We start from the raw sequence: 19,252 nt of genomic DNA, 5'->3' as shown, positions 1-19,252 counted from the left end.
GTTACTGTAGCCAACTGAATGTAAGTTCCAAGAAAACTTTTTAAATCTGTAACTCCAATATATAGTTAATCATTCTGTATGTTCGTATTCGTGTTATGTATACTTTAGCGATATCCAGCGGCTCAAGATCTCAGTAAGGCCTACACTATCATCTTGTAGGCCTATATTGGATGTGAAGCTCGGTTCCCACTAGGACTCAACATAAGGACGTAGACGCAAAGCAGCAAGCGAGTTGATCAATGAAAAGCAACTGTTCGAATAATCCATCGCTTGTCATTGGTCAAATCACTTACGTAGCGTTACGTCGTTGCGTTGCGTCTCTAGTGGGAACCAAACTTTAGGGTACACAATAGCACATCATGTTAGGCGCAGGCTTTTGGTCTATTTAGAAAGTTTCTTTTGATACTATTTCATGTATTTATCTTGAAGCAATGTTTACAATTATCAATACAAAGATGACGAGGAGAATCGAACAAGATGATATGATTGAATGAAAATATCTCTCACTGACTGGCTTGGTTGTCTTGCTTCGAAAATCCATTCCTGTCACGTGTATTTAAATCTGGCCATTCATTCATTCTTTATTTAGCCTTTAAAATCGAAATACATTTAAAACATAGGTAACAAAAACAAGACAGGTGGAAATCTAAGGAGGCAAGGATAAGCAAAAGCAATTAAAATCGACGTAGCTCACAGGCTTGCTTATCCATAAAATAATTATCCAGAAATAAATCGATTACAAAACACAAGTTTTCAATAGAAAATTTATTTAAAAAAATCTGTACCTCGTATCTTTACCAATTGATTGAACTTCGGATTGAAACAGTTAATCTAACGACCACTGGATTGGATTTCAATCTTATTTCAATTGGATGATGTAACTACAGATACAAATTCATTCCTATGTTATATACAGTATTATATTGTTTAAGCCTCATACAAATTAACACAAGTTAACCATTGAATGTATAGTTAAAGTTAAGGTTTGTAATTGTTAAATAAGGAGATATAATTTTATGATGAGGTCTTGCATTTTTTTCAAATCTTTCATAAAAATATCAAAGCATTTATATTATTTCATGCACAACAAACACCACAAAAATACTATGTTTGATTGAACCGAATGCAGTTCGGAAGAGGAAAGTTGTTAGTAGTTGCACTGCGACAGGCGTTGTTATTAAATCGTGGCACCAGCCGCAATTTGTAAAATAACATGTGTCACTTTTTGTAATTGTCCGTCGCACTGTAATAGTATGTTAGTGTTTTACATTTAACCAATTAACGTATTACAACTTCTACAAGTGCGACAGGCGTTGAAAAATGTATTATTGTAGTTTGTACACAGTTAAACGAACCATTACCAATTTGCCTATTTTGTACAAGTTCTAAAACTCCGTGGTATCGACACGATACGCGTCATAAAAACATATTTTTAAAAGGTAACGTTTCGACGTGACTCGAAACTATACCATATATAAATGTTGAAATAAAGACGTATATATATAGGCCTATATATCAATATACTTTGATCTTCCTCAGGAGTGAGAATGCAGAAAGTCTTGGAATATAGATATCCAATTTCCTGAACTTTCTGCATTCTCACAGACGGACGAAAAGTATATTGATCGAAACGTCGAGACACTGAACAGTTCTTTTCGGAACTATATAATATACGTGGTGTACCGCAAACTTTATATCAAATTTGATAAATGTATAGTAATAAATAAATAGTTAGTATACCGCATAAACATTTCTGGACGTATAAGATATAAATGACATAGACAATAGGAACGGTATCAAAGTGGGATCATCAAAGAAGCCATTGCACAACGTACATTATGGTCATATCTTATTGTAGGCCTTGCAGTGTATTGAGTCAAACCAATAATGTTATTTTACACACATCTACACCTATTGTTAAGGACAATTGTATATATGCTAATTATGTAATTAAGGCCCTAATATGGTAAAAATTAACTATAGGTAGGTGATGCCATGACCAATCATGACTCAGTACTGACAGCTTAAGGTGTCTTTTCTGGCAGTATTAGTTGCATGGCGCAGGGAAGAGGGACCCTGCTGCATAGAGGTAGACCTATTATTTTCACACCAATCGATGCGCTTTAGTTATAAGAAATACACTGTCGCACATAGGTAACCGTAAACAAGCACTATATATTATTATAATAGACAATGAATAGGGGCTCAATTTGTGAAAGTTTCGTTGGCTAAAAGACGCGTTATAACCGTAAATTTATAAACATGCAATAACAGATAGTTCTAGTTGTTTGCATGCCATGTATAACCATGAACCTATAAAATTGGATGTGTATATCCATGATATAAAAGTCGATGAACATGATATAAAAACATACTAAATGTCACGTGGCATGTATTCATCCAATAAAATGACAAGAATCATACAGAAGTATGGCAAACGCTGCTTTGTTAGCACCAATCTAGTTTATTAGGTTATAGATCTTTAGGTGGGTTGATCACCTATTGATTTAATTTTGCATATAATCCGATCTGAAAAATATATTAGTATAAATAATAATATGCTTTTACATTCTGAATAAATATGTTATTAAATTAAAACATCACTATTCCGTCGTTGGTTTAGTACTGTACATCATACAATTAAAATATTAAGCTAGGCCTATTATTTTAATGTTTAATGTATAAATAAGATTATAGTTAGCTTAGCGTTAGCCCATTTCGTAATTTGAAACAACGAGGAGACAGCTACGACAAGCGCGCCTAAAATGATGATTTTACTTTACGCGCGTGTACAAACTTTATACGCGCGTGTACAAACTTTATACACGCGCGTACAGCTTGTGTCTCTTCGTCGTGTCATTTACGATTAGTATTAGATTATTAGTAAAAATAGAAGTAGCCCAATAAAACCCAGTATAGATTAAAGAAATTAAATGAATAATGATTACAGACTCTTTGTAGTAGTAAATGAGTATTCAGATATCAAGTTCCTAGTTAGCTTAATTAAATAAAATTGCGTCTTCTTCATATAACTTATGCAACAAACAAATATACAGTATCATTTTAAACTTAAAAAATGAATAATAACATAGCTATTAATAATAATAAATTAATAATTAGTGACATTTTTCATGCTTTTGTGCGAGTCACTGTAGTGCATTAGAATTGTGGGATTGATGTATTTCCGGTGACATCATACTCACCAGAGAATTACCGTAATAAGTGTTTTAAACACCATTTGATAACATGTGATAATTCTGTATGTAAAAAGTAAAATTTCCGTTAAAAAAACCAAAATATATATATATAAATACACTGTTATGTTTTAAAGGCACAATATTATTAATTACAAATATATCTACACATCTTGTAACACGCCATGAACTGAAGCGCGTACATACATTGATAGTATACTATGCAATTGTACGCGCGCGTACATTCTAATGTTGGTGTAACTGACGATATGTTGGAACAATGACCAGCATCGGGAAAAAAAGGTGTTCAGGATAACATTAATAATATTACTAGTAGGTCTAAGAATTTGATAAATTGTGTGGGTAAAAAAGCTGATAAAAAAGTATTATATATTTTGGCAAAATTAAAAAGAAAATACCCTGTAGAAATAGGTTTGATATAAAATACAAAATCTTCTCTAATTATTAGTAATCCACGAAAAAAAACCAGTTCAATTATATAAGTAATGAATATTTACAAATTCCAATGAAAGACAGAGCTATTATTTATACTATAGGCCTAATAATGGTATGCTACGCTAAGAGTTGATATTGACAAGTTCGTAGTTATTTAGACATAATGTGTATGTATTGCTGTAGATTAACCTAATTTTATTGTGATAGAGTATAAGATTTAATCAATGGATATGAGTACACAAGGTTCTGTACACCACTTAAGGTTGGACGTAAGCGTAACGAAATGTAGTTGGCAAATGACAAGCGATTGTTCGAATAATCTATCGTTTGTGATTGGTCAAACTACTTTCGCTTACGTCCTTACGTTGGATTACTCTAAACGTTGCTTTCAAATTGTAAATCAACGGAGTAAGGTATGGACTGAGGGTTGTGTTTTTTAGATATAAATGTATAAGGAACGGGTAAGTGCTGTACCTCTGGCGGTAAAGTTCCACCGACCATGCCTGGGTCTCCTCTGCCTTCTATTAACTTGTAGCCTAATGCGTATCTATGTTTGTTGTGATATGGACCCCAGTCGTCTGTTGGTCTTGAACTCTTTACAATCCTCTGAAAATAGAAATAATGAGCGTTTAATTATGCAATTTAGTTATATATTCAATGTGGGTACGCCTTCACGGTATCTTTCGTGTATTTCTGATACGCCACTGCTTAAAGCAGTGAGTAAGGTCCGGGTTCCGTTTCGATCCGATGGCATAAAAAAATCGTGAAAATGAATGTAGTGTTTAAGAATAGAACCGTTTACACTAACTCATTCAGGGTTTTGTACATAAAAAAAACGTACTTTTCGGACTTTTCTCCGGCCCAATCCGGGCTCATTGTGAACGTAGCATTATAACGTAGGCCAATGACCTTTCTATTTGTACATATTTGTACAGCCATCATCTTCCCCTTTTTACTTAGCGTGTTCTAGACCGCAATTTGGCACACTTGGCGTGTTATAACTACTTCAGCTGGAATTACCAGTTTCAAAAATATCAAAATACACTCTAGTGGCGGCGCTACATAAAAAAGAAGCAAACACATACAGATTGTAGCAAGTCTCAAAGCTCTGTCTACACTCTCAAACTAATTTGACAAAAAAAAGGTGTGATGTGCCCAAATATGGTAGTGATTTGACATCATCTGATATCATATATCTGATGATGCGTGATCCTTACCTCCCATAATGTTCCTTCTTGTTTCCATATGGCATGTACTGCGCAGATGATGATCGGTGCAATAGCCGCAAGTACCATTAGCCATCCTAATGCTTCGGCTCCTTTAGAGTAAACATAGTCCCCGTATGTAAGAGGCTCGTATCCGATGCAGAAGAAAATAAAGATGAACTGTAAAACAAAGAAAAAGGGAATTTAGATCATGGATAAAAATGATGAGTTTGTATCTGCAGCTGTGGACGTATCAGTGGTGAGTATATGCGACGTGGTATATGAAATTTTCCCTTCAGCCCTATGTTTTGAATCGCCATCGCATGTGACGTAGACGAAGAATAGCACAACTTACAACTATAATTGACGGTCCTACTACAATCCACGTGACCATCCAATACATATTTGGCGCGAAATCTAGCATATACGTTAAATCTCTTACAAATCGCCTGAAATCTATAAGATATAATATGTAAATCATCGTTATGTTATATTACTCAACAACAACTAAACAATTAAACTTTAACTTGATACAACAGAAGTACTGTACTTTTGTCGTATCAAGTTCAAGTTTTATTGTGAAGATGAGTGTTACACTCAATAGAAAGTCGACAACAAACTTCTAACTGATGTTATTAATACTATTAAACAAAGTATCATGTAATATTGTAGTGATAACTAGTTACAATGCTAAGTTAAAGAGTTTTCGCTTTGCGACGACCTTAATCTTGGTTCCCACTAGGATGCAACGCAATGACGTATACGCAACGCAGCGATGTTTGCAGCACTGTTGCGTCGTCGGTTCACACTTGTGATTACGCAATATAGCACTTGGCGTCGATACGTAGCTGCGTTGCGTTGCGTTCTAGTGGGAACCACGCTTTAAGCGTGTTGACCAATGAAGAATAATCCACGACGAATAATCCATCGCTTGTGATTGGTCAACTCACTTATGTTTGAGATCGTCTGCAAATGGTGCCAAATAATCGAATGATGAAGTAAACCAAAGTCTGCGCACGCACAATTAGCGTAACTAGTTCCCAGATAAATGGAAAACTCCCTATTAGGACTACTATTCATTTTGATACATACCATAAACATAGATAACGCATACAATTTCAAGTAAAGCTATAAATAATAAAGAAAATCCTGCTGAATATACATCCATTAGAGTTAACAAATAGATACCACCCTGGAAGAATAAAACAAAACAAATTTATTGTAAACTTTGTTATATATAGTTATAAAAGTATAAAAGTAAAACTGAACCGAACCGAAGACAAGCGCCATCTTATGTATGAAAAACGTGCAAATAGCCAAACATTTGAATATTATAGTGCTTGGTTTCCACATGGAGAAACGTAACAAGTGAGTTGACCAATCACAAGCTATAGTTCGAACAATCCATCGCGTCGTGATTGGTCAAATCATCGTGTGAGAAAATTCATTCATGAAAACATATACAACTTTTCTGGCAATTCCACAAATGTCTTTGTACAATTCTTACCTCTGTCACGTGGGGTAATCCAAGCAAGAATCCAATAATACAGAACGCTATTGTTGTTTTTACTTTGTAAGTATATACATTAGCTACATAGTGCTTGAGCTCGTCACATATAGCAGTGATAATGGTTTCCATCATTACAAACTAGAAACAAATAGAGATATAGTTTAATTATTTTAGAAGGAATGGAAAGCGTCAATGTTTGAAAGAAACCAGATTGTGGCGACTTTGTTATGAACAGATCAGATCGAGATTTAAAATAAGAATTGATGGGAAGGGAAAAAAGAATAAATAAAACATAGAAAGACATTTTGGAAAACCTAAATGATGATTCGCACAATTGGAAGGACGATATCGGAATAGAACCATCAGTAAATCGGTGTCGGTTAATCTTTGGGTAAAGATTACAAATATTGTTGGAATCACGAAAGGGCATTAACGCTTCTAATTCGAACTAACACTTTCCATTAAACTTACTAAGTACAAGTAAAGTTCGAATACAAACCTGACTGTCTAAGCCTAGAGTGAACAACATAAAGAAGAACACCACCGACCAGAATGGCGCACCTGGCATCCTGGAGACGGCTTCTGGATAGACTACGAACGCTAGGCCTGGGCCAGATTTAACGACGTCACCAACAGGAACACCAGCATCGTGGGCCATGAATCCGATGATAGAGAAGATAACAAAACCAGCAAATATACTTGTTCCACAATTGGTTAGAGCAACTATGATAGCATCTCTGGAAATAGTAAACGAACAAAAGTTATGATATTATATTAACTGTATTCATTCATGAGACAACACACAACTCGTTCAACAACATTGTTTTTACACGTGATGAAGTTCGTGATATTACAAAATTAATAAAACACCATATAAATACAAAAAATTAAGAAAAATGATGATGATACGCATAATGTAAAATAGTTATATATAGCTCAACACCTACCATATCTTTTATATTTCATATTTCATTTTCGATTTCTATGGAAATTTGTAATTAATCACAATCACAATGTATTAAAAGATATTATCTCCAATAAAATAAGTCACTTCTTCAAAGCTTTGAGACACTCTATAAGTAGTATCTGTTAAGAGATCAACAACCAACCAAGAACCATGAGGAATTAGTTCTAATTCCTCCATGCAGGTACCTAGTAAAATATCTAGGCCAACGGTATTTAGGCCACGCTTTTAGGCCTCTGGTTTAACCATTTAGAAGATGCATTATGAAAAGAGCGCTTATAATTCACGACAATTCCAGGGACGAAGAAAAAATATCACAGTGAGGGGGTTTAACATAATTATGAGCATGCGCAGCGTACCTGTGACAGTTATTCCTGAACTTGTTGTAACTGGCGAGTGTATGGAGACCACCCCATGCAGGCCCAAGAGAATAGAAAATCTGGACAGCAGCGTCCTTCCATACCTGTAAAATCATATTATATAGACTCTGTAAATATATGTATTTGTTCATCATAATATCAATACAAGTGTTGAAATTAAGATATAACGTTTTTACATTGTGCAGCATGGAATAGTGCCAAACTAATCTGAAAAGTGATCACATCGCACAAAGTAGATAATTGTATTTGAATAATTTACTTAACTGACTGTCGTAGGAATATATTTATTATTTCTTTTCTTTTGTTTTTAATTTTAGCAATAATTGTTTCAAAGTTTGTAATTTGCAGTCATACGGGACTGACGTTTAATGATGTATATGCTTAGTATAGTAGTACGGCGATTCGAATTAATACTGGTAACAAAATAAACATTGTCTTCCACACATGGCGTAAACAAAAAAATTGAATGTAAATAGTAGGAACTAACGCATAAAAATGTTGATATAAAGTTTGCGCTACACCAGCCCTAGTCCTGAAAAGAAATCATTAATTTCTTGACGTTTCAATCAATCGATCGTCCCCAGGAGCGAGAATCCAAAAAAATACAATAACAGTAGAGGCCTATTGTGTAATCTCAGTTTTTTGTTTACATGGAGTCCCTCTCTATTTTGTCTTTTATAAAGATATGTTGAGTTGACGTCAGGTTCTATACTTTTTCAATAGCACCAAAGGTGAACTTTGTAAGTTTGTGGACGCTTATTGTGATTTTGAATGATAAAGGCTATTGTATATACAACAATACGGTAGCGGCTTACCTTTGGATTCTTAAGTAGATGAAACTTTGGATAAACGTAGAAATGAATTCCATCTAAAGCCCCTGGCAGTGTGACACCACGTATCAATAGGATGACAAGTACGATGTACGGGAATGTAGCGGTAAAGTAAACGACCTTTCAATAGAAAAAAAAAAGAAATTTAAATACAATAGCAAAATAAAAGCTTTTAATTCAAGGTCACTCAGCAGTTTTAGTGTTTTCTAAATATATTTTATTATTGGTAAAGTTTTACCTTTCCAGATGACTTCACTCCTTTGATTATGCAGCCACAGACGACTACCCAAGCCAAAAGCAAACAAAGAACTAATTGCCAACGCAATTTACCCATCTCTTCCAATCCAGAAGACTTCTGAAGTACATGATTACTAAAATGAATATTTAAAAAAAGTATATTTACTCACTCATACGTAAAGACGGTTTATTTTAAATGTCAGAAAATGTAGTTTGGCGTTTGTATTACAAGGCTCTGAAACTGTACAATGTGTGTCATATCTGTACGTAAAACTTGGAGGCAGTACGCAGTGGCGTAACATAAACGATCTGACCAAATGACAAGCGACAGTTTGGTAGACACTTGCGTTGTGCTTCTTATGTTCTTGCGTTGCGTCCTCCTAGTGAAGCTTGGCTCCCATTAGGACGCAACGCAATGACGTAGACGCAACGCAAGCGAGTTGACCAATGACAAGTGACAGTTCGAATAATTCATCGCTTGTGATTGATCAAATCCATTACGTTGCGTTACGCCGTTGTGTTGCGTCTCTAGTGGGAACCACGCATAAGAACTAAATTTTAATTGGCTTACGTCCTTGCGTTGCATTCAAGTATGAACCAATCTATTTTTTTTTTACTTGTTGTCTTTTGGACGTAAATAAATGTCTCTTGAATTGAATTGAGCAAAGCATTTACTACTCTAGTATTTAAATGTTGCCAATTGTTCGAACATGGATTATCTGTATATAGACAATCGTTCACTTGTGATATTTCTATATGATTCTATGTGCATGTCGCTTATTTTATTTCTCGTTTGTTGGTTTTCCAGGTTTATATAACTTAACAACAAACTTACTCCCAATATTCCTGACTTGGCCACTCCCTAGAGCTGTTGTAAACACCAGCGCCGGTACTGTTAACAACTAAACATTTTTCTGTATTCCACTCGTGGTCACATGACTTCCATGGAAGCTCGGACGTAAACGATGCAAAGAGGAAGAACAGCGTGTACGAAATAACGATGTTGTAATAACAGCAAACCATGGCAGTGATTGCAACCATTCCCCATCCTAGACCTGCAGTGAAAAGGAAGAGGTGGTGTGAAGTGAAATGCAAGACTGCTCTCACAGAAGGCCCAGAAGACCGGGAGACGTCCCCCCAAACTTGTGTATGTGTACCACGTTCTTCATCATTTAGGCCCTGTGTAACATTACTTCCCCCTCGAGGGACGAGGCTACGAGAGTAAAGTATCTTGCCTATGGACACAATCTATGCCATTGATTAACATCTAAACAAGACTGTTCTCATAGAAGGCCCAGAAGACCAGCAGACCGGGAGACTCTCCTCCCTTGTGTATGTGTACCACGTTCTTTATCTTTTAGGTCCTGCGCAACATTACTTCCCCCTTCGAGGGACGAGGCTATGAGAGTAAATTATCTTGCCTATGGACACAATCTAAGCCATTGATTTACATCTAACCCATTGATTTACATCTAACCATCAATGCATTCTTCAGATGGAACGATACGTTTGGCTTGTAACGTTACAGAAGAAAAGGCAACTTGCTATGTTTATACAAGAGTGCAAAAGGAAGTAACATCGAAATTGTGATCGTGAGTTTGAGTCCTCCCGTAAATTACTTGCGAATGTCAATCAAATTGACATGTCAGAACATAAGTCTTTTAGTTTTGGGCATCGTTAGGCCTGGCCCAACAAACATGATCAAATATAGTAATAAAGTAGTAGCAACATTGTCATTTATATATTACCTTTGAAAATCGGGCTGATCTTCCAAATGCTAATGCAGCCAAGTCCGGCAAATTGTCCAAATCCGAGTTCAAGGAAAAACAAAGGAAGTCCGGCACAGAACAACATAAGGCAATATGGAATTAAGAAAGCACCTTGAAAGAAACAAAACAACTATTAAATATCATGAATATTAATTATCATTTGAACCGATAATATTAAGTGGTTTAAACAAAACTAGAATACAAAATAGCTTCTTAATAATATTTGGTCAAGCTTTCCGCCAAACTCTTTGTATGGATTTAAATACCAATTACTACAGTTACTCAGTACTACCTGTACGTGTATACACAATAATACATGATCGAACCATTTATGACGCAGGTTTTTAGTTTTTATTGCAATTATTTAATATAGTTTATGCCTTTATCTGTGAGACATAGTCATGACAGTCTTTTCCCCTTCCACCTCCCCGACATGATAAGAAATGTTCAGCTCTATATATACATGTTAGCCACTAAAGTAATGAGACTTTTTTCCCTCACCCCTTCCAGCAACTTCAATTAAGTAGCCTAATGTTTAACATTTAAAAGCTTTAAACATCTGTCAGGATTATGTATTGTTTATTGCGTATGGAACCATGCCAGTGGCTCTCCCGCACTCTTGGTATATAGAGTATACAAGCCTCTACGCACTCTTGGTACATAGACAGTCAAGCATCAACGCACTCTTGGTACAATGACAGTATACAACCCTCTACGCACTCTTGGTATACATATACAACCATCTACGTACTCTTGGTACATAGACAGTACACCCACTTCTTTGAGACACCCCTATACTATTAAGGGGACACATTCCAGTGAAACGAATGGGTAGTGTTTTCACACCTCGGCCAACATTTATTCAGAGTGGTCTTATTAATTATTGGGTCCCAAAGGGGCCTGTTAATAGAGGTTCTTTGTATTTGTCGAAAGATATTTAGGTCTAATCATATATAGTCGACATATCTACCTACCTCCTCCGTTCTCATAGCAAAGGTACGGAAAACGCCAAACGTTTCCCAATCCGACAGCAAATCCAATGGTCGACAGCATGAAGTCAAGTTTACCGCCCCAGTTGCCTCTTTCGTCGTTGTCATCGTTGTTGTAGGCTTCTTCAAGTTCAAGTTCCTTGGCCTTCTTACCGTTCGGTACACCACCTCCCGTTGCCGATGGCATTGTTTTATTCAACTCCATCTATCGGAATGAAATGATAGTTTAGTCAACCAACTGCGCTAGAAAGAGCCTCAGTATATTATCATTATGTGAACAGGATTTAATATCAAGATTTTAAAATCTTTCTGAAGATTCTAGATTTGATTAATTTATTTGATCGGAAGAAAGCGATTTGAAAACTGGTTTATCGGATTTCTTTTTTTTTTTCAAGCCGACAACGAATAAAAAATTAAAAGAATAAAAACAGTCACCGCACGCATACAAAACGGATCTGGTCGGCTATTTTAATTGGCTAGACTCAATTAATTATCTGTTTTAAGCTCCTTCCTAAAGTTGTTATTCCCGTGAAAATTAGGGGGAAAGATAAGGGGGTTTTATAATGTATTAAATTTGATATGATTGTATTATTAAGCTCTGTCTACACTATGAAACTAGTTTGAAAAAAAAGTGTGATGTGACCAAATATGGTGGTGATATGCCCAAATGTGGTACTGATATGACATCATCATGTCCATATATGGGCACACCACATTTGTTGTCACATACAGAGCTTTATTGTGATAATATGTTGAAAAGTAAAGTTGAATTTGGTGATGAATCATTCATCGTTCACACTCACTAGAAACTTACAGCAGTTGCACACCGCCCACATCTGATCCGGCATTCACCCCACCCACCACTCAACTCCCTCAGGTAAAATAAATCTCGCGTTTGTATACATCCTTAATGTAAAACATCCTTCGTGATAATAACAAGCTTTATCGTTAGGTATTAACTTTATTATAATAACAAGGGGAAAAATATTCATATTCAGCAATCAGTAAGATGGAAGCCTGTATAGAAGATGTTCGCAATTGGATGACAACAAATTACCTAAAGTTGAATGATGGAAAGACAGAGTTTATTATCGTCGGGTCTAAATGTAACATCTCCAAAATCAACATCACACATATCAGAATCGGAAACTCTAACATCGCTCCCTCATCGGTGGTCCGGAATCTGGGAATCATGCTGGATAGTAATCTCACTATGGAAGCACAAATAACAACTGTATCCAAAGCAGCATGCATATCGATTAGGAACCTTGGTCGTATTCGCGGTAATCTTAACAAGAAAACAGCTGAATTGATTGTACACTCATTTGTCACTTCTAAAATTGACATTGGTAATGCCTTGTTGTTTGGCATACCAAAATCTCAAATACAACGTTTGCAGCGCTTGCAAAATATGGCAGCTAGAATTGTAACTTATACAAAATCAAACGCTCACATAACTCCTGTCCTGATGGATTTGCATTGGTTGCCTGTTCAACAACGTATTAAGTACAAACTTGCGTTGTTTGTATTCAAGATCCTAAATGACAGTGCTCCTGCTTATTTATCTGACCTTGTGGATCGTTACGAATCATCCCGCAGAGGCCTACGATCATTGTCACAAAACCTTCTTCAAGAGCGTAGAGCGAAAAATCAGTGGGGTCAGAGATCTTTTTACGTTGCGGCCGCAAGTGTATGGAACAGCTTACCAGCAACAGTTAAATGCTCGACTAGTCTAAACAGTTTCAAGACCAACCTAAAGACGTCGCTATTCGCTGATGTTCTCGCACGTTGTTAATGCACAAAGCGCCATGAGCGCCACATGGGTGGAGGATACCGGCGCTATATAAATTTTCATTTATTATTATTATTATTATTATTATTATTATTATTATATTCGCCTGACAGATCGTATAGGCATTAACTTTATAAACAATAACATTCGTATAAAATATCAAAAAGAGTCAAACAATCAAATAATTTGACAAAAAAAGAGTGATCCCAAATATGGTAGTGATATGCGCAAATATAGTAGGTAGTGATTTGCCCAAATATGGTAGTGATATGACATCATCATGTCCATATATGGGCACATCACATTTTGTTGTCACATAAAGTTTTATAGAGCTTTATAGTGATAATATCGAAACATCCATCTTTGGCTCAGTCTATCATTAATCAAGTCAGTATAAATATTACTGTAATACTGACGTTTTTCCGGATTCACAGAAATTGTTATTTTGTATCTTTACATCCTATTTTGGCACCAACATTTTAAATTGTATAATTGTCCTCACGGATTTGTGAATTAAAGGACATCCATTGTAAATAATTGACCCTAACTAAGTTGGCGCGCCATCCAGAAATTCGTGACAATCAAATTTATAATAAATAAAAATAAGGATATTGTATAATGACGCACGTTCTTTAAAGAATTAGAAATATAGGCGATCTCTAGGGTAGGCCCTCCGTCACAACATAGTGTGCAGTGAAGTGTGTAAAAACAACGGCAGTAGGCCTATACAAATGCAAATGTACGACGCACTACTTAAAATGTTCTACATGTCCTAATTCACATTGCGAATTGGGTCACTAGGCCAGTATCCACAATTCACAAAATCCCTTGACCTACGTTCTACGAACGGTCAACTTATCGATTAAGATTCAAACAATTAATAACATGTGTTGGTGATCAATGGTCAGCGAATACAGGCATATATCCTGGAAAAATTACGGGAAAAATGACTCACATGATGACCATGACCTTCACGTGATCAATTATGTGACGCACATCTTCCCGCCTTTAATATACTACGTCACAAAAAAGGGATATGCTTGAATGGATATTGATTTGTTAGGATTTCCCTCACACAACGGTTTTGTTTTTTATTTTCATTGTAAATAGGCCTATATTGATTTTTTTAGTAATCTATAAAGACTCGTTAAATAAGCATATTATTTATTTTATAAGACAGTGTATATCATTGGCTATTGAATCATAACCATGCGTAGGCCTATTGATTAAAACAATTTATATATCATATTATCATATAGGGCTTAGCCTAGCCTACAGTAGTAAGAACACCAAGACTATCCCTCCCCTTCACCTCAATGGTACACTCCTACGGGGACACTTCTTCTTATGGAAGGGGTCCTAAAGGCGGTCGGAGCACACGTAAATTTACAAAATGAGGTTCCAGTCGGGCAAAAAAATAAAAACAAAATAGATCCATAAAATGTAATCGCTACAAAGAAACCAAGGCTAAACACATGGGCAGTAAAAATATAACGGAACTGGCAACCCACTTTCTTATACAGGCCAGCGTCCAAGGTAAAATAGATTTTGAGCTGGTATTTTTTTTTCTAACGTATAATATAATGGTAAATCATCGCCTCGTGGTCCAATGACTCTGATTCCGAAAAGATGATGTCATATCACCATATTTGGGCACATCACATTTTGTCAAACTAGTTTTATAGTGATAGACAGTCTATCCCCAGACAGAGTAACTATCTTATATGTGTTTAACTTACAGACATTTTTTAGAAAACATCAATATTTGGAGGAGCCTATGAACATAAATAAAATAAAAGGTAAAGAACTGAAAGGGTTCTGCTTACCCGCGATTGTACCACACAAGTGGTCGGACACACATATTGTATCTTTTTTTAAAGGTAATGGAAGGATCAAAGAGAGTTTCCTATCAGAGCACATTTCCACTTTTTAATCCCGACTGTTTCTGTTTAAAATCCGTAAGTCGAAGTTCGCATAACTCGAACTATTTATGCCAGTCCCATTAGATTCGACTTAAACGGAGTCGACTGTAAATATTACAATGTAGAAATAACTTATCTGATGTTTGATATATACTATACTATATAAGTATTGAAAAATTGATAAATTGTTTCCTAAAGTGCACAGTTTGTTACAGGACAGGTACATTTACGTCATCTGTAGGCCTATCGTGCACGCCTTCGGGTTGTTCGACAAGTTCCGACATCCCAGGATTATGTATTTTTCCATTCCAATTTCTTTTGCAGGTGTAACCGCAGTTCCTATACCATTCAGATTAGCATAGGTAACCCTTTAATACACAATATTAGGCCTATATCCGCTAATCTTCCACAATAGAAAATTTACAACCCACCACCATTTAATTTGGATATTCAATGAAGTGCGAACATGCGGGCTGAACTACTTTTGGTGTGAAGAAGAGCATCTTTGTAAACAAATTTGTACACAAAAAATGTAGCTCTGTTCAAACTAGTTGACAAAAAAGTGGGATGTGCCCAAATATGGTAGTGATATGCCCAAGTATGGTAGTGATATGACATCATCATGTCCATAATATATGGGCACATCACATATTTTGTTAAATATTATGTTCCATTTTTGTTGATTGTGCACATGTATGCATTCACGTGGATAGGCCTACATCATTATAACTCTCACCCAAGCATACTATACAGACAATGCGCGTACAGTGTGAAATAATAATATTAATAGTAGTGTAAAAGCCTAAATAGTGTAAAACTGTATTTGTCCGACTGTCCGTATTTCATATACCGTTATTAATAATAATATTTGACCTTGATTAACATGACACATTTAAAATTAACAATGTTTGGTATACACTTGTGTTGCATACATATTTCGGTACCGGCAATAATAATATACTCAGTTTATTAAATCAAAACATATTTCTTTGGCTGTGCTTTTTTTTACGCACATATGGTAACTGTGTATTAAGATAATCCTAGTAATTAAATATTCAAATTTTATGCTGGTAAATTAAGCTATACTAAATAATTGTTATGTTCACACATGCGCATGAATCATGATGGAAAAAACCAAGATATTAATGCGGTTAAAAAAAAGTGGTTTAGTTTCTATGAGAAATGTAATCCGCCTTGTTGGACCGTAGGTGGTAAACCATAACAAAACTAGTATAATTAATTTCATAAGATATTGTAAATATTTAGATTTAAATAGGATTGATAAATAATACAATCACGTTGTGAACAAATTAAAATCAGCTCAGCTCCGTAAACGATATGGGTAGCCGATCTCTTAAATCTAAATAATATTTTTTATATTATTATATATTTCGAACAAGCAACAACAATTGCAACATAATTTACTATCTGTAGCAGTTTCTCGATGCGTATGAATAATTTGTCCAGTATCGTGGGCAAATTCTGTATACAGTGTCACGTATGTATCACATGTGATGCTGTATCATACCTAACCTATTACAACAAGACGCCACACGTGGAACATGTGACGCTTTATTATAGAATGTTCCATGATACTGGGAACATCATGCCATATTATATGGAGATACAGTACAGATAATCGGATGTATTTCCTCATATAAGAAACCGAGTACGATACCCTGGTAAAGTACACAGTGTACCGTCGCGCAGCCTTGTAGGCTCGTTCATCAATCTTTTTAGTATTTTCTACCACAATCACGTTTAAAAAGAGTTAGTGATGCATACAATACTCATTTTATTGTTCATTATAAAAACATGAACAAACAATTGTTGTTGGCAGCCGGGATCAATTCATTGTAAATGAATAACCAGGCCTACGGTATTGTTAATGAATAAATAATAAAGCTTTATTATATCATAGTTCTTTTGAATTCTTATATCAATTGATATACGAACTAATAAAATAGTAACAGGTTGAGAAACTTAGAACACCTAACGCGGAATATAATAGTGGTATTTCATGGAAACGCGACGTGTGTAACTTTGGTAACTAATTTTTAGTTTTAATGTGACGTTTTTACTGGGATTCAAGCGTTAACCCGTCATAATAGGTGCGGATTCAGATGTAAAAATAATGTAAATATATTAATGATAATAATATAGGAATATTAAGAATATTTTAGAAATTCAGAAATAAATTGCGTTATAAGTGAATCGATCATAATGTGGAGGTCCCCCTCTAAATCCACTGCTGCGAATAATTTAGTGAATAGTGTTTCCATAACATATGTTTATTTAGATTAAACGTGCTCGTATGTGTACCGGGTACCAGCTAAACTGTATCAGCAGCAAAAAAACAAAACAAAAAAATATATTTAAAAAAACCGTATATGAACAGATGTTTAATATCAAAGAATTATATGAATAAATCTGTATATCCGACTGCTCATTGTCGATTGTTTTAAAAGTCTTTACTACACATATTCAACATACTTCCTGGTTGAATAGCAGGTACTAATCAACCATAATATTTACGAACGTTAGATAGACAATATCCTATTTTAACACCTCACCCCCAGCCTCCCCACCCACAGCCGTGAAGTTCTCAAGGGACTACTGTAGCGTCTATCCGCTAAGGTTGGACAGAACAGAACATGGGTACACCCTTAATGGTAACCAACATTCAATGATGTATCCACGGTTTCGGTGAGACCATGCCACCTGTCCACCAAACCAAACAAAATGCAAAATAATGTTAGGCCTGCAATCCCCCATCCCCCTCTCAATTCCATCTCGATACGCCACTATTATACCGTAGTTTATCATTTCCGATGATAAAGCAATGTATAATGTATGTATGTTTTGATCCTTAAGGATCGTTAAGCAGTAACCGAAAGAAGAAGATAACCATAGTCTACACTAATTCAATGTGAACTTCCATTTCGCACCAATACAAAATACGACGTTCGATCCAATTTACATTAAATTTACATTTAATGTGTCAATTCATACATCTCATACCTACACCTCCATCATGATCGAACAACAACCTGTTGTCAAAATGTGAAATGAAAAAAGTTTACCTCCAGAGCCATTTTTTCTCCAATTGGATTCATGTTGATTGATTAGTATCCTCTTCTTTCAGGTTCGGAGAGGATTAGAGACGATACTCTCAAATCAGTGTTTCCCTGAAATAGATGGTTCGATTCGAGTACAGTATGCTGTTGTTTCATCGACAATTGATATTCACAACGTCTATTATAGACATAGCATACATCAATGATTAAACACTATGAGTACAACAATTATATACACGCTTATTCAGTAGAGCTCTGTTTTGATTGGTTGGTTGATGCATAAGTCGCTTCTGTACTAGTCCATTGGATTTCCGTCACGGCTTATAGATGGGCCCAGCTTGTGCGAAGGAAGACATCCCGGAACTTTATTTTGTATAATTTGATTTGATAGGGTAGACCTGAAACAGTTAATGATTAATCATGCAACTTTAGGAGCAGTCGGGAGTCGTATGGAACTTAACCCCACCCTCTTTTTATTTTCTTAAACTGTTTTTTGGCGCGGCAGAGAGATTCTGATTCATATAGAAAAAGAAATCGTACGTAATTGCTGCTGCATTCGAGAGAAACAAAGACATGTAAGAGGAGATGTCATTAGTGTCGTGGTTCATCATTGTTAAACCTAGCTTAGCTCAAACATGATGGGCATGGTTTCATCATAGTGGGCATGGTTTCATCATAGTGGGCGGTTCTCATTATGATGGGCATCGTTTTATCATAATGGGAGTGGTCTCATCATGATGGGCATCGTTTTATCATAGTGGGAGTCATGATGGGCATGGTTTCATCATAGTGGGCATGGTTTCATTATAGTGGGCGGGTCTCATCATGATGGGCATGGTTTTATCATAGTGGGTATGGTTTCATCATAGTGGGCGGGTCTCATCATGATGGGCATGGTTTCATCATGATGGAATTAAATGGTTTCAT

The 19,252-nt window shown here is 35.7% G+C and overlaps 1 protein-coding gene across 1 annotated transcript; it reads right to left on the bottom strand.

The window, feature by feature from the left end:
- Positions 1-750: 750 nt before the first annotated feature.
- On the bottom strand, positions 751-18,533 carry LOC144842132 (sodium-dependent proline transporter-like). Its single transcript, XM_078698514.1, has 14 exons — positions 18,332-18,533; positions 11,520-11,739; positions 10,525-10,656; positions 9,612-9,831; positions 8,778-8,910; positions 8,525-8,659; positions 7,689-7,792; positions 6,865-7,102; positions 6,363-6,503; positions 5,948-6,047; positions 5,211-5,311; positions 4,868-5,035; positions 4,125-4,256; positions 751-3,257 (listed from the first exon to the last, which is right to left on the bottom strand). The coding sequence occupies exons 1-14, from the start codon at positions 18,362-18,364 to the stop codon at positions 3,228-3,230; spliced, it is 1,887 nt and encodes a 628-aa protein (XP_078554640.1). The 5' UTR covers positions 18,365-18,533; the 3' UTR covers positions 751-3,227.
- Positions 18,534-19,252: the final 719 nt, after the last annotated feature.

This window comes from Antedon bifida, chromosome 5, assembly GCF_963402885.1.
Source record: "Antedon bifida chromosome 5, ecAntBifi1.1, whole genome shotgun sequence".
In the NCBI taxonomy this organism is placed as follows: Eukaryota; Metazoa; Echinodermata; class Crinoidea; order Comatulida; family Antedonidae; genus Antedon; species Antedon bifida.
Note: the sequence above shows the minus strand (reverse complement) of the source record. Positions and strands in the feature narration are given on the sequence as shown.

What these genes read in the sequence shown, in the direction of transcription:
- LOC144842132 (XM_078698514.1), bottom strand. Translation starts at nt 18,364, where the DNA reads ATGAATCCAATTGGAGAAAAAATGGCTCTGGAG. An exon ending in CTCTAGGCTTAGACAGTCAG is followed by an intron (nt 6,504 to 6,864) that starts GTTTGTATTCGA and finishes ATTTGTTTCTAG; the next exon opens with TTTGTAATGATGGAAACCAT. An exon ending in TAGGACCGTCAATTATAGTT is followed by an intron (nt 5,036 to 5,210) that starts GTAAGTTGTGCT and finishes TTTGTTTTACAG; the next exon opens with TTCATCTTTATTTTCTTCTG.